Raw genomic sequence first — 12,853 nt, forward strand, 5'->3', positions numbered from 1 at the left:
GAAATGGGGCATATGGGCTCTGATAACTTGGGCTTGATGCCAATGTAAGTATTTGGTATCCATGATTGAGAAGCACATTTCCGGGCCACCGGCCACTGCCCCCATATGTGGTTGTTTTAAAAAATGTAGATCTGCTGCGTGATGACCAAAAGGAGGATTGGTAAGATTTAAAAAATAAAGCAATCCAATGGTTGGCTAAATGAATAGGTGTGAACTCATATCTTTTTATAGCTCCTATTATAGTTAGGAGAGTGTTTTGGGTGGTGCTGGAAAATCCCGCTTTTATTGTGGTCCCCACCGTTTTTTTCCTAGACTTTGTTGCTATATTTTTTATCTGCACACTGGGGCACTGCTGCGCAGAGACGGTGGATGTGCTCTGACCCCTAGAAACATGTCAAAATGGTTACCCTCCTGATTGGCATATTTAAAGTAACCATAATTCCCTAGTGTTTTGCACCAAAGTGTACTCGGAGCCTGAAATGTAACTGTTACCAGCAGTACTTTAAATGGAGAAATAGAAGTGCCAGTACTTAAGGAACAGATGGGGTGGGTTTTGAGTTCTGGTAGGGGTGTGTCTGGCCGTGACCTCTAGGCAGGCGTTTAACAAGATAGCGCTTTCTTCTGTACTGTAAAGCGCCCTAGTGCCCTTTGCCACGTTCGGCGAATGAGTGCAGGGCGTAATTGGTATTTGTTGCACATTTATATGGCTCGAACTTAGCCAGAGGGAATAAAGCATTTTTCATGAGAAACAGAAGTTTTACATGAAAGCATACCTTTCTTTCTGTTTTATTGCACTGCGAGATTAAGTGATTTGCCTAGAATCATAGGTTCTGTAGAGCTGACGATGGATTTTCACTACCCCTCCCAAAAAAACAATTTAGTATGCATTAATGTAAAACTTGTGCTATTCGTGTAAACCGCTTTAATGCCCTCATGCTTAGTTCACGCTATATATAACTGCAAAGAAAGTGCCAACTGTGCACATGAGCCCAACTTGGCCGAAGGCCATTAGGCACTGACAGTCAATGGCAACTGTATTGCAGCGCTACAGCCATACACTGTAACTCATAGCAGGATAATTCCAAAATCAGGCGCGCTGGTTCATCAGGCCACATCTCCTTATTCCTATTGTGCTGTCAGTTAGAGAGTAAGGCTGCAACCTAACCTAGCGCTGTAATACACTCGCCATTGACTGTCAGAGCACCTCACAAACACACTCCATCTGAAAGCTTCCTATTCAGCAACACCTGCGCTGCACATGCTCACACCACAGAGCCTCTCCCTACCTTGCCACTAGGAGTTCTGGTACACTCTTGACACATGGAGAAGTTCCGGTACTCAAAAGGAGAACACTAAGAAGTGCCAGTACTCAGTTCCGGTGAGTAGCAGCCCATTGAAAGCATTGGTCACTAGTGGACTGCGGCACATATTGTGCCACTACTAATGTAACCTGTGAACATGCAAATCATGTCTTCAGGCAGACAAGATGGGCAGTTTTAAAACTGTCAATATGACTTGACAAAATAAACCTTTAGCCATGCGGAAACATTCTTTTTTAATACTTATCCGTCACCCCAAAAGTAGGCCTTACCTGCCCAGAGGCAGGGTGCATAATATTTCTAAGATATATGTATATTGTGCCATAAAAAATTTTGGTTTACTGTATTACACTAAATGTAACTTCAAATGGGCACTAGCTAGAAACATACTCTCCGTACTAATTTTCCCAGTCAAACAAAGCCCAACTTAATACTAAAGTCAAAATTTGTCTGATTTAAAAAATAGTGAGTTTAGAAAGTCACTATTTTTCTGCCCAAAGCCCCTGGTAGAATTTCCAAATTCATCCCTAAAGGTCACTTGGCAGCCTCCTTGACCCTTGCAAGAAGATGAGATGACACCCAGAAAGGAAAGAAAAGGGCCTTTGGATGTGTCCACTAACTGTCCGAACCTCAAAGGGATATCCCCTGTCAGAGGCAGATGTAACTCACACCTAGTGCCTTCCATTGCCCAGGTAGCCAGGATGGGGCAAATTCCAGTGAGTGAACAACAATTCCAAGTACAAAAAAGTGGGAGTTAGTGAAATGAGGCCTTTCCCTGTAAAAATGTTACGCATCTTAGTAGAACTTAGACCTACTTTCGAAGCAAACGTTTCACTAATATTAATTCTCAGCCCCAGGTTCTCCAAAAAATGCGCAAAACTATCAAGAAGATGCTGTGGGGCCAATGGAGTACGTGCCATGATTACTGCATCCTCCGTGTAAAGCAGGACGGTTATTGCTTAATCCGTGGCAGATCCAGACATAAGTTGGCAAGAGTGTCACCTAAGTTATTGGGCGAGCACCCACCCTTGACGAACGCCCTTTGCAATATTAAAAGAATGTGTACATACGCCCTTTATGCCAAAGTGAACCCTGGCACGAATAGTGGAACATAAATATATCAGGAAGTTAATATTGGTATTTTCAATTGGCATTGAGGTACCAAAGCTTATCATGAATTACACAAGCAAAAGCAATCAAGAGGTCGACAAAAAACAAAAATATATTACCTCCTTTAATGAGGGCCTACTTGCTCATGAGCAGATTTATATTAATGGCAGGTTCCATAGTCCCTATACCTTTTCGAAATTCGTACTGTAAATCCAAAATAGTGTTATTGCAGTCAACCCAACTTTGCAATCTACTTATAATTATACGACCCACAACCTTGACTAGGGAACCCAGCAGGGACATGGGTCCATAGTTTGCAGGGCAGTTGCAGTCACCTTTTTAAAAAATTGGTACAATAGGGGACTCGGACCATGAAAGAGGGAATCCCACACTGTAGCATGATCTAAAAACAAGGGTAAAGAGTGGGCCCCAAAGCTCCACATTAGCCTTAAACAGGTCGATAGGGACCCCATCAGGCCCTGGTGCTTTACCCCCCCCTAGCTTGAACTTATAGCCAGGGTGACCTCCTCCAGAGTAAAATTGAGGTCAGACCAATCATCTGCACAATGGAGGATGGAGTGTCCATCAACAGGGCCGCTATAGTAAATTTGCCATCACACTTTGTGGAATCAGTATATAGTAATGTGATACCTAAACCTCTTTGTTCACTGCCACATCTATTTTAGGCTTATTATCCTCACTAAAAAAGGGTGAATTGACTACACGCCAAAATGCAGAAGTATCATTATTACAGCTGGCATTATACAATTTATCTCATGCTTCCGCTTTCAGACTTCTTTTGCGGTTTTTTATTGCAAGCCTATAAAGACTTGTATGTTGGACCTCCAAATAGTTCTTAGGTGTACACTTTAAAGCCAGTTTAAAATGTTTGTGTCTCTGAGCATACATGATCAAACCAATCAGTGGAGAAGTGTGGCTCAGTGGTTAGAGGAGGCAGACCCGGAAGCTGAGATCGGCCATGGACCAGGGTTCGATTCCCCGCCTCGGCGGGTCTCGGGCTCTAAAATTCCACGGACTCGATAATTCTCGCTCCGGTGCCTACTTGACTCACGGGGTCACACTCTGCGACTCTGGGCAATAGCTTGCTTAATCTCCACTACGGCCCCTCGCGGCGGGATGCCTGGCTTTCACCTTGTGGATACCCTGCCGGGATATCTCACAGAGGAATACCAGGACGGGTTCCCTAAGCAAGCGCTTAGATACCGTGTCGGTGATTTGCGCTATATATATATATATATATAAATACATGTACATTTACAAGACTTCGTATTCAATTTACTTCCTCTCTCTTTTAAACTGCTAGAGTTCAGCATTAGGCTCTGGGGGAAGTGATCGCTCATTGCTAAATCATGAATTTTAAAATCAGTAACTATTGCAGAGTAATGGCTAGGAGAAAGTATAAATTCAATAACACTTTTACCCATGCCACCATCGTGCAAAGTACCACAACTGGTCTATTCCCAAATTCATTGCTGAAACCCAGATCAGGTGTTCCTATCTTTAAATCGGCCTGTAGTTAGTCAACCCCAGTAAGATTAGAGAGACAATCAAATCTATTGAATGTTGCAATAGTATGCATCAGGGACATGGCTTATTTGAATTTAAAAGTGGTAGTTGAAAGGCTGGTTGTGTGGTAGGGAATATCGCTGCGTCGCAAGGTACTGCAGACTAGGCAAATGTGACGGAGGCCAATAATAAAAACAAGCGATAGTACTGAAATTTGATTTAAGTTTGTAGGTATTGAGTTTGTCCTTCCCAACATCATGCTAACTAGTGCTGGGGATTTAAAAGAAAGCCCCACACAATCACCCTGAAACACCTTGGGGCCCCTACCAACCCACCCTACCCGTCTCACCATCTTAAAATCAGCAAAGAGAGCTCCCCCATTATAACCCTAGAATTTAACCAATAAAGAGACTTGTTTCTCAACGAGTCCCATGTTTCTTGTAAAAGAGCACCTAAGGTCGGGACATTGGCAAAAATAATCACATACGGAGTATCAGCGTGGGGAAGATCTAATCGGTAGTTGACGTGCAAAGGATTAGTAGGATGAGTAGAGTGGGTGGAGGAAAATCCCTCCAAGGAGGTACTGGGCATGGGGGCTATTGGTGTCACTTCATTAGGATACCTGTCTATATGGGGCTGCCGAAGGAGGTTTGGCACTTGTTGAGTATGAGCCTCCGAATTCTCTATAACAGGGTGTGGTAGAGGGATGTTTATAGGGTTTCTCTGACATGATCATTCAACCCAATTGGTGAGTTACTGCGCCTAATCGCTCAATACAGGATAACACAGCACATTCAAGGCTTTCAAACAGTCTGTTAAACTGCAAACAGAATTCTTAATAAGATCAGTCAAGACTTGGACAGAAATCACCAATGAAGTATAATCCAGTGGTGCAGCAGGATCTGATTTTTTGGCAGTTCTATGGGGCTTTGGGGTCACTGCCGGTTTCTGACCTGAAACCCTCTTATTTGCTTTGGTTGGCCCGCTGGGTAGAGCCACAGTGGAATCAATGGGGCAGTCCCTTGGAGTCTCTAGACGTTTGGATGCAGGATGGGTATTCAAGGTACGCGGTGAAGTTAAATTATGCACAGACTCTTTGCTGACTTTGTTCAAAAAGCCAGATCCCTCAGGCTGTGTTTCAAGCAGTTGAACTGTATTTAACCATTATCTTGGTTTGGGCATGTAATCTTATTAATGTTATTTTATTCACACAAAGTTTATACTTTCCAATTGAGACTGTCTATGTACTGTTCAGGTGTGATAATGGCCCACATCTATATTGATTGTAACCTTTTGTCCTTTGAAGTGAAACAGACATATGGCCATACTGTCTCTTCATGAAGTAATTGCACATACACAATGTTCTGCTATCATAGATGTATTTTAATATCATTGAATGCAAGACTTGAAATTAAAAAATGAAGCCAGACAAACTGGATGTCTCACCAGATTCACGTGTGCACTGGTGTGTCACATACAGGCACAATTCTATTCTTAGCCTTTGCTTCATTGCCAGGAGTGTTATCATGACAGTACACATCCAACGCTTCCACCTTCGGCATGCATAGCATTTCCCGAGACCCGTTACAATAAAAGATTATAAATATCACTTGGCACACACGTGTGGCTGAGATCCTGTTTTCCCTCTTCTCTTGTTCTCACCTATCCCTGAAATATCCATGCTGTTATTGGCTACCTACGTCTCACTCAGGCTGGATTTCTCCGTTACACAATGGATATGAATCGAGCGACTGATCACTACGCGCATTTCGCGTGCAGGTTTTGAAGCACGTCCTTATCTAGGCAACGCTAACCTGGCCCAGCAGTCCTTTCTGCGAGTAGACTGGCGGGAAAAAGTACGTTCTGCTATGTATGCGGGTAGAATCCATACTTGATTTTTAGGTCTCGCCTACGCAGCCCGCAAGTGCTGCATAGGGGTACCTTTAGCAATCGCTCTGGACTTTTGCCTAAATGCGTGCATGTTTTCCATTCGTTAGTATTGCAACTCGTGCACGTTTGGCATTTTCTCTTGTGGGATCGAGCATCGGCGCCATCTGTTTTTAATTATCTTGATCACGCTTTCAAAACAGATGGCATCGCTGCTCGCTCCCGCAAGGGAAATGCTTAACGTGCACGAGTGGCAAAACAACCCAATGCAAAACATGCACGCCTTTAAATAAAAGTGAACGCTGTGAGTGTCTGGTCCCTGTTACGATGCAGAGACTACATGTTGTATCTAATATTCAGCTTCTTTCTGCTCCCCCATGTGCCCCCTTCAAGATCCTCCTCTCCTTCCGTATTCTGCCTTCACCCCTCCAACCCAATAGTCATCCACCACCACCACCACGTCCACCATGTCCACCACCACGTCCACCACCACCACCACGTCCACCACCATCACCACATCCACCACCACATTCACCACCGCATCCACCACCACGTCCACCACAACCACGTCCACTACCACGTCCACCACCACCACGTCCACCACATGTCCACCACCATGTCCACCACCACAACCACCACCATGACCACCACCACGTCCACCAGCAACACCACCACATCCACCACGTCCACCACCACCACCGGCCACCATCACATCCACCACATCTTAATCTCCCAACTTAAAACGCGCCACTGGGCACGTTTGCACAGTGGTGAAGTGAGGGGGTGGGGCCTGAGGTGAGCACAACTATTTTTATATTTTTTTTAACTATTATTTTTAAAAATATTTTTGTAATTACCAGTTAAAGTATAGAAAGTCGATATTTTTGTACCCTACATTTTTGACTCAATATGTTTTGACATCGATATTTTCATTGTCGCTGTTCTGTCAGTGAACCCCCTACCAGTATGGGTGACGTGCATCCTACACCTTGTAGTCCCCATTGCCTTATGTAATATTTTCTAGACACTAATTTACACACGTATGATTCATTGTCTCTGTATGTGTGTGTGTGATATAAAGTGCTCTGGCACCCTACACTGGCATGAGTGGCGCTATAAAACAAATGAAATACATGTGAAAGAGAGGCACTGTTGGTGATAGTGAGGGACTCATTGAAGAGCCCCATCACATATTAATGTATCCTGGTGCACAGTAAGGTCATCATTTACTATGCTTTAAAAGTGAATACAATTGAATATAAAATGACAAATGTGTTGTAGAATGCACCATGTTTTCACAAATTTTCTTGGGGATGCGAAAACAAAGTCTGTAAGCTGTCTGTTTGTAGCACACAACTTCAAAATATCTGCAAATGAACTGTGTAAACTTTTCAAAACATATCAGCAATTTGGAAACCTCAAATGGACTACTTGTTTATAATTCAGAAGTGTGCTGGAAACCAAGGGGCTCATTATGATGGCGGGAAGATCGCCATCGCCGGGCCTGCTGTGGCGATCCTCCCGCCATCACAATGTGATTCGCCCACCTGCAAATTAGGATATCTGTGCGAATCACATTGGTTCCGCAGCAGATGGAAAGTCCGTCCGCCATGGTCCCGCAAGGTGGTCCTTTTCTCCCGCCTTGCAGAACCTGGAAGCAGGGCATCATTGCGGCGGTGCCGTGGAGGCACAGCCGTAGTGATTGGGATGAGCCCTTCCACCTGTCTTTTTGCAGCGGCTATCCTGACACAAACAGACAGGCGTAGATTGGATTAGGGGGCCTTTTGCGGGCCCCTTCTGTGGGGGGGTGGTGCACTAGGGCGGTACCCATGATACCCCCCTACATTTCCATGCACAATGTGGCAGGCACCGCGTGGTGCCTGCCACGTTGTGCATGGAAATGGACATCATGGCATTTTCACATTGTGGACGGTGCTGCAGCCAGCAGCACTTTTCGCAATGTGAAAAGGCCAGGATGCGCCTGACAGTGTGGAGGGCACATCCTAATTGGGCTGGTGAGACTGCCACATGTCTAGCAGGTGGTCCCATCACCGTTATGATGGCGGGCGGACTGGTGTCTGCCTGCTATCATAATGAGCCCCAAAGTTTTAATAGGATCAAAACAACCAAGACACCTTACTTGGTGATGTTCAAATGATACATATTTGATGATACCACATTTTAACACATTAGTATTTGTGTGCTATATAGGTTTATCAGTAAAACTGCATGTTAGCATTTTGCTTCCATTCAATAGAACATGTTCCATATGTAAAAGGCAGTGCCTCCTTCTCACCTACAATAATGCCTCAACAAAATGTACAGTTTCTAGTCTGTAGCACATTTCTGTGCATAAATGAGGATCTGCAGTTTACAACTCACAGAAATGAAACAGCCCAAACAGTATACTGTTTCCCATATAAAGGCAAAATAAGGAGGGCTAATATACGTCTAGCCAGGGCATTATATAGTAATGTCAACTCCTATCTCCTATCTAACTGTTCTAACCCACAATAATACCATAACACTCAGCAGTGTGCAGCCATTAATAGCTCATTCAGGCTGCTTAATAACTAATTTGTCCTGCTTCATGCTCTAACCTTCACACAAGACCTGTCCACTATGGGTCTTATCCAACACTCAGTACTGTACCAGCCCCAATACCACTCATTACCAGGTGAAGAGACATGGAATACCTGAAGCGAACAGACACATAAAGCTGGTCACTCGGAGCTCTGCACTCTAGACCAGCACTGCAGGTCCCAATTAGCTATATCTTATGTGTACCACTTTACATCTCACAAAGGTACTGATGTGTCTGTAAAATGTACTTTTTGTCCAGAAGTTTTGCCCTGAATTTTGACCTCTGGTCTGAATTTTTGTCCTGAAATTCGACCCTTTGTCCTGAATTTGTACACTCAGCATCCTGAATTAGCATCCATGCTTGTTGGTCACCCTAGGGCCAGAAGGCTTACCCCCGGGACATCTGGAAGGCATTCTGCTATACATTGCGCTTACAGGTTGTATGGTGGAACAACGAGTTCCACAACTCCACATTCCTAAACCACGCGGCCTGAATAACAACGGCATCTTAGCCACGCATTGCTTTACCACGCATGCCTTTATCACGAACACTGCCCTGCCCTCCCCTAAGCCCTAAAAACTACCCCCACTACCAATTCTCCTCCCCCTGCCCTGAGGCCAAATTTCCTAACCCCTAATTTTAAAAACTATCCTAACAATCCAGATCCCTAAAAACTACTACTACCCCCAGCCCCGAAAACTACCCCTAACCCCAAGCCCTAGAAACTTGCCCCACACCTCAGCCCTGACAACTAGCCCCACCGCTAGCTCTGATTACGAACCCCAATTTCCCAAGCCCTGAAAACTAGCCCCAGTCACCCCCAGCCCTGAAAACTAGCCCTAATCCCCCCACCCTGAATACTAGCCCCAATCCCCCGCCCTGAAAACTACCAAAATTATCTCCACACCCCAACCCAGAAAACTACACCCGACCCACCCCAGCCCAGAAAACTACACCTGACCCACCCCTCAGCCAGGAAAACTACTCTGATCACCCAGGACACAAAACGTCCCCAACTAACCCTTCAGTCTACAAATCCCCCAAGCCCACAGAAGTACTCCCAATTCCCCTACCCACCAAACAACACCAGACCCCACCAGCCTCACTTAAAACAAATCCTGATCCCCAGCCCGCAAAATAACCCTGACCTCAGCCCACAAGACAAAACCGGCCCCCAACCCACAAAACAACTCCCACACCCACTTACCTCACCGCAATCTCTTCCTGCTTCCGTCGGTCTGCAAGCTCTACCATGCAATGCCTTAACCACGCACATGCGTGGTTAAGGCATATGCATGGGTATGGCATGCGTAGTAGGGGCTGTGGAGTTGGAACGCTCATTGTTCAGACCGTAGTGTTCATATCTGCGCTTCCATCCCCATCTTTCCTCTTTCAAGCCAACAAAAGGCTCTCGCCATCTTCTCTCAATTAATTACCCTACATGATGCTTTTTCACTCTATCGACATCAATGCAACAGGTAAATCCATAATCAGCCCCTTGTGTTGGACCTGGGGTCTCGTACAATTAAAGAAAGTAGATTCAAGAAAGGAAACTGTTATAGGTGAACAATTATAATGATCAAAAGTAACAACGCCTATTTCCCATTAACAGGTCTGCACCGGAAGTAACAAAAAATGGGACTTACTCCAAAGCTTCTGACGTTTATTCACTTGCAGCTGTGTTTTGCGAAGCTCACTCACGTGAAGAATTTTTAGCTATGGATAAGGTGGAGAAATTGAAATCGTTCGACGTGTTAAACAGCAAAATGGTAAAATCCTACGTTTTTAAAGTAATCAGACGTAACATTTATTTAGATACATGTATGTGTTCTCCACTGGTATTTATGGCAGCGAATACACTGAATATTGGTATTTTACAAATGTTGTTACTTTAATACTTTTTGATGAAGGAGGAAAATGATCTGCTACATTTTGGTACTGCTATGCACCAATGTTGATATATTTCAAGCATAGGGCAGTAATTAGTGGGGGGGGATATATACACCAAAATAATTTTATCCAGATCTCACACAATGGCACTGTGTAATGTGTGTGCAACAAAAAGGAGCTCTGTTTAAATGTATTTGCAAAAGGTCAGAAGAGACTTGTTCGGAGTTCCTGGTGTGCGGTCTTTCTCTACAGTCAAATGCCACGGCTGACATAGCTAGACTAAGGGGCTCATCTAGAGCCCTGCAGGTGTCCTTCACCTATCCCTCTGAAAGAGAAAAGCCTGCCCATTGTGAATATCCCACCTGCCTCTCAGCGCACAAAAAAAAAAAAAATCGGCCCCAATGTGCATAATGCCTTTCCTCAAATCACTGCTTCAGCGTAATTACATTAAAAAGAAGGAGGGGGGCTTAAAAAAAATGCACGCATTAGCTTACACTAGTGAAACGGGAAACATCATTTACTACGAAGGAATTACCCCGCATAACATTTACCACGCGTCACTCACCACGCAAAGGTCTTTTCCACGCGTATGCCTTCAACGTCCGTCTTTACCACGCGAGTGGTATTCCTTCCTGTCGTTCTGCCTGTACGATCTGCGTGGGCTTGGGGGGGGGGATTTAGGGGCTGGGGGGGGCTAGGGGGGAGTTGGGGGGCGGGGGCTAGGGGGGGTTGGGGGGGTCTCCCCCCCACAAAAAAAACAAGCGGATAATAATAAATAAATAAGAAGAAAACTTTAAAAAAAAACGCTCTACAATGCCTCAAAACGAACAAGGTAATAGCCTCACCAACAAGGAGACGTGTACGTCATAATTGAAGTCCTTTATCAATTTTGATAGACGTGTTTTGACGCTTGTTTCCGTGGTCGGTGGAAGAAAGGGCTGATGGGGAAAGACGTACAGGGGTCAGATAAGAATCTAAACTTTGTTAATTAAGGTATTATTTAAGCGCATTATGAAAAAAAGAAAAAGAAAATGTAAGGGAGTCTGTTGTTTTTAATTGTTTAAAACATCGATCTTTTCCTTCGTACTGCATGTAGCCTATCAGCATCGTTATGTAACTAAATTTAAATGGGACGTGAGATGTTTCGTAACGTTATTTTTGCGGAGTAAAAACATGCGTTGTCAAATGCTGCGTGGTAAAGACACATGCGAACTAAAGTTCGCGTGGTAATGCCATGCGTGGAACTTGTCTTCGTGGAAAAATCATATATTCAGTGAAACACACCTGAAAACAAGTGAGGCCACTTCTACTGAGGCCCCCTGCCCCGCTCAGTATGTGCATACATTAATGGGCCGGCCAGCGAGACAAAGGGAGTGATACCTCTGCCTGTTGCTAAACCGGGGGTGGGGGACCGGCGGTGTTGGTGGGGGGGGATTTTAATGAGCGCCCATCTGCCTACAGAAAGGCCACTCAGCCACCCACTGGGCCGCTGACTGTATTCTGAAAATAGAGACACTACCCAAATCGGCCCCAGACTGCTCAAAAAAGCAGCCCACAGCAGGGACTCAGACACCGGCCCCTCGGGCATTGCCCGAGTGCCCGCGTTACCAATCCGAGGCTGGCGCAGGGATATCGTTGTCAGAAGTGCATCTGCATGTGCGGTGGATCCACCTATGTAAGGGCCGAATTGGCAAAAGGGCAGCTGTTTTGTTGCATCCTGCACAACATCCTTTTTTCATCACATAATAGGCAACATTATAGGATTTTATTGTGTAGATCCGTTCCTCCCCCCAACTTTAAATGCACAAACATACAAGAGGACCAAAAGTCATGTCAAATGTATTACTGTTTATGTTGACGGGAGAAATGTGAATCATTTGACTATTGTGTATGTGGCATCGCACCATAGGTGCTTAAAATCCTCTCCCTCATAGTGTGGGATGCTTCATCGAAGGGCTCCCCAACTAGCACTGGGGAAGCAGGCATATGACTCGGTCAGTCGTCTCGCAAAAAGCTGCCTACTAGAGGCTGCAAGGAAGGGTAGTCAGGCTGAATTAATTGCCGCTAGGAAGAATTATAAAAACATCATAACTAAAGCTAAAAGGAGCTAGGAGGTAGAACAGTGGATAGAGCTCACCAATACACTGGAGAACAAGAACATGAAAGCTTTTTGGAAATAAGTGGGTAGCACACTTTAGGTCACTTTATAGTGAATTGGGCCAAGAAATGCACCAGGAAGAGAATAAAAGGGAGGGAATTTTATCGGAGCAAAGAAAAATAATAACTATAGAAGGGGGAGGGTACACTGCAAAGAGGGAGTGCTCATATTACACCCTGATGGAAACAGAGAAGGCACTTAACAAATGAAGATAGAAAGGCCCGTGGGCCAGATGGTATTCCGGGTAACTCATTCCTGTCACATCCTGAAGTATGGGTCCCCTATCTCAATCTTTTGAGCAATGCTATTATGAGGGGAAATAATATTCTATCTACCTGGCATGGTGCTGCCATAATCCCAATCTTTAAAAAAGGAAAT

General features: G+C 44.8%; 1 protein-coding gene across 2 annotated transcripts in view; it reads left to right on the forward strand.

Annotated features, from left to right (window-relative positions):
- LOC144754857 (uncharacterized) overlaps positions 1-12,853 on the forward strand; it is a 1,464,081-nt gene that overhangs the window by 1,239,681 nt on the left and 211,547 nt on the right. For both annotated transcript variants that reach the window (XM_078643119.1, XM_078643120.1), the window contains exon 19: positions 10,040-10,196. In XM_078643119.1, the coding sequence (XP_078499245.1) occupies positions 10,040-10,196 (157 nt within the window). The remainder of the gene's footprint in view (positions 1-10,039; positions 10,197-12,853) is intronic.

Source organism: Lissotriton helveticus, chromosome 5_1 (assembly GCF_964261635.1).
Source record: "Lissotriton helveticus chromosome 5_1, aLisHel1.1, whole genome shotgun sequence".
NCBI lineage: Eukaryota > Metazoa > Chordata > Amphibia > Caudata > Salamandridae > Lissotriton > Lissotriton helveticus.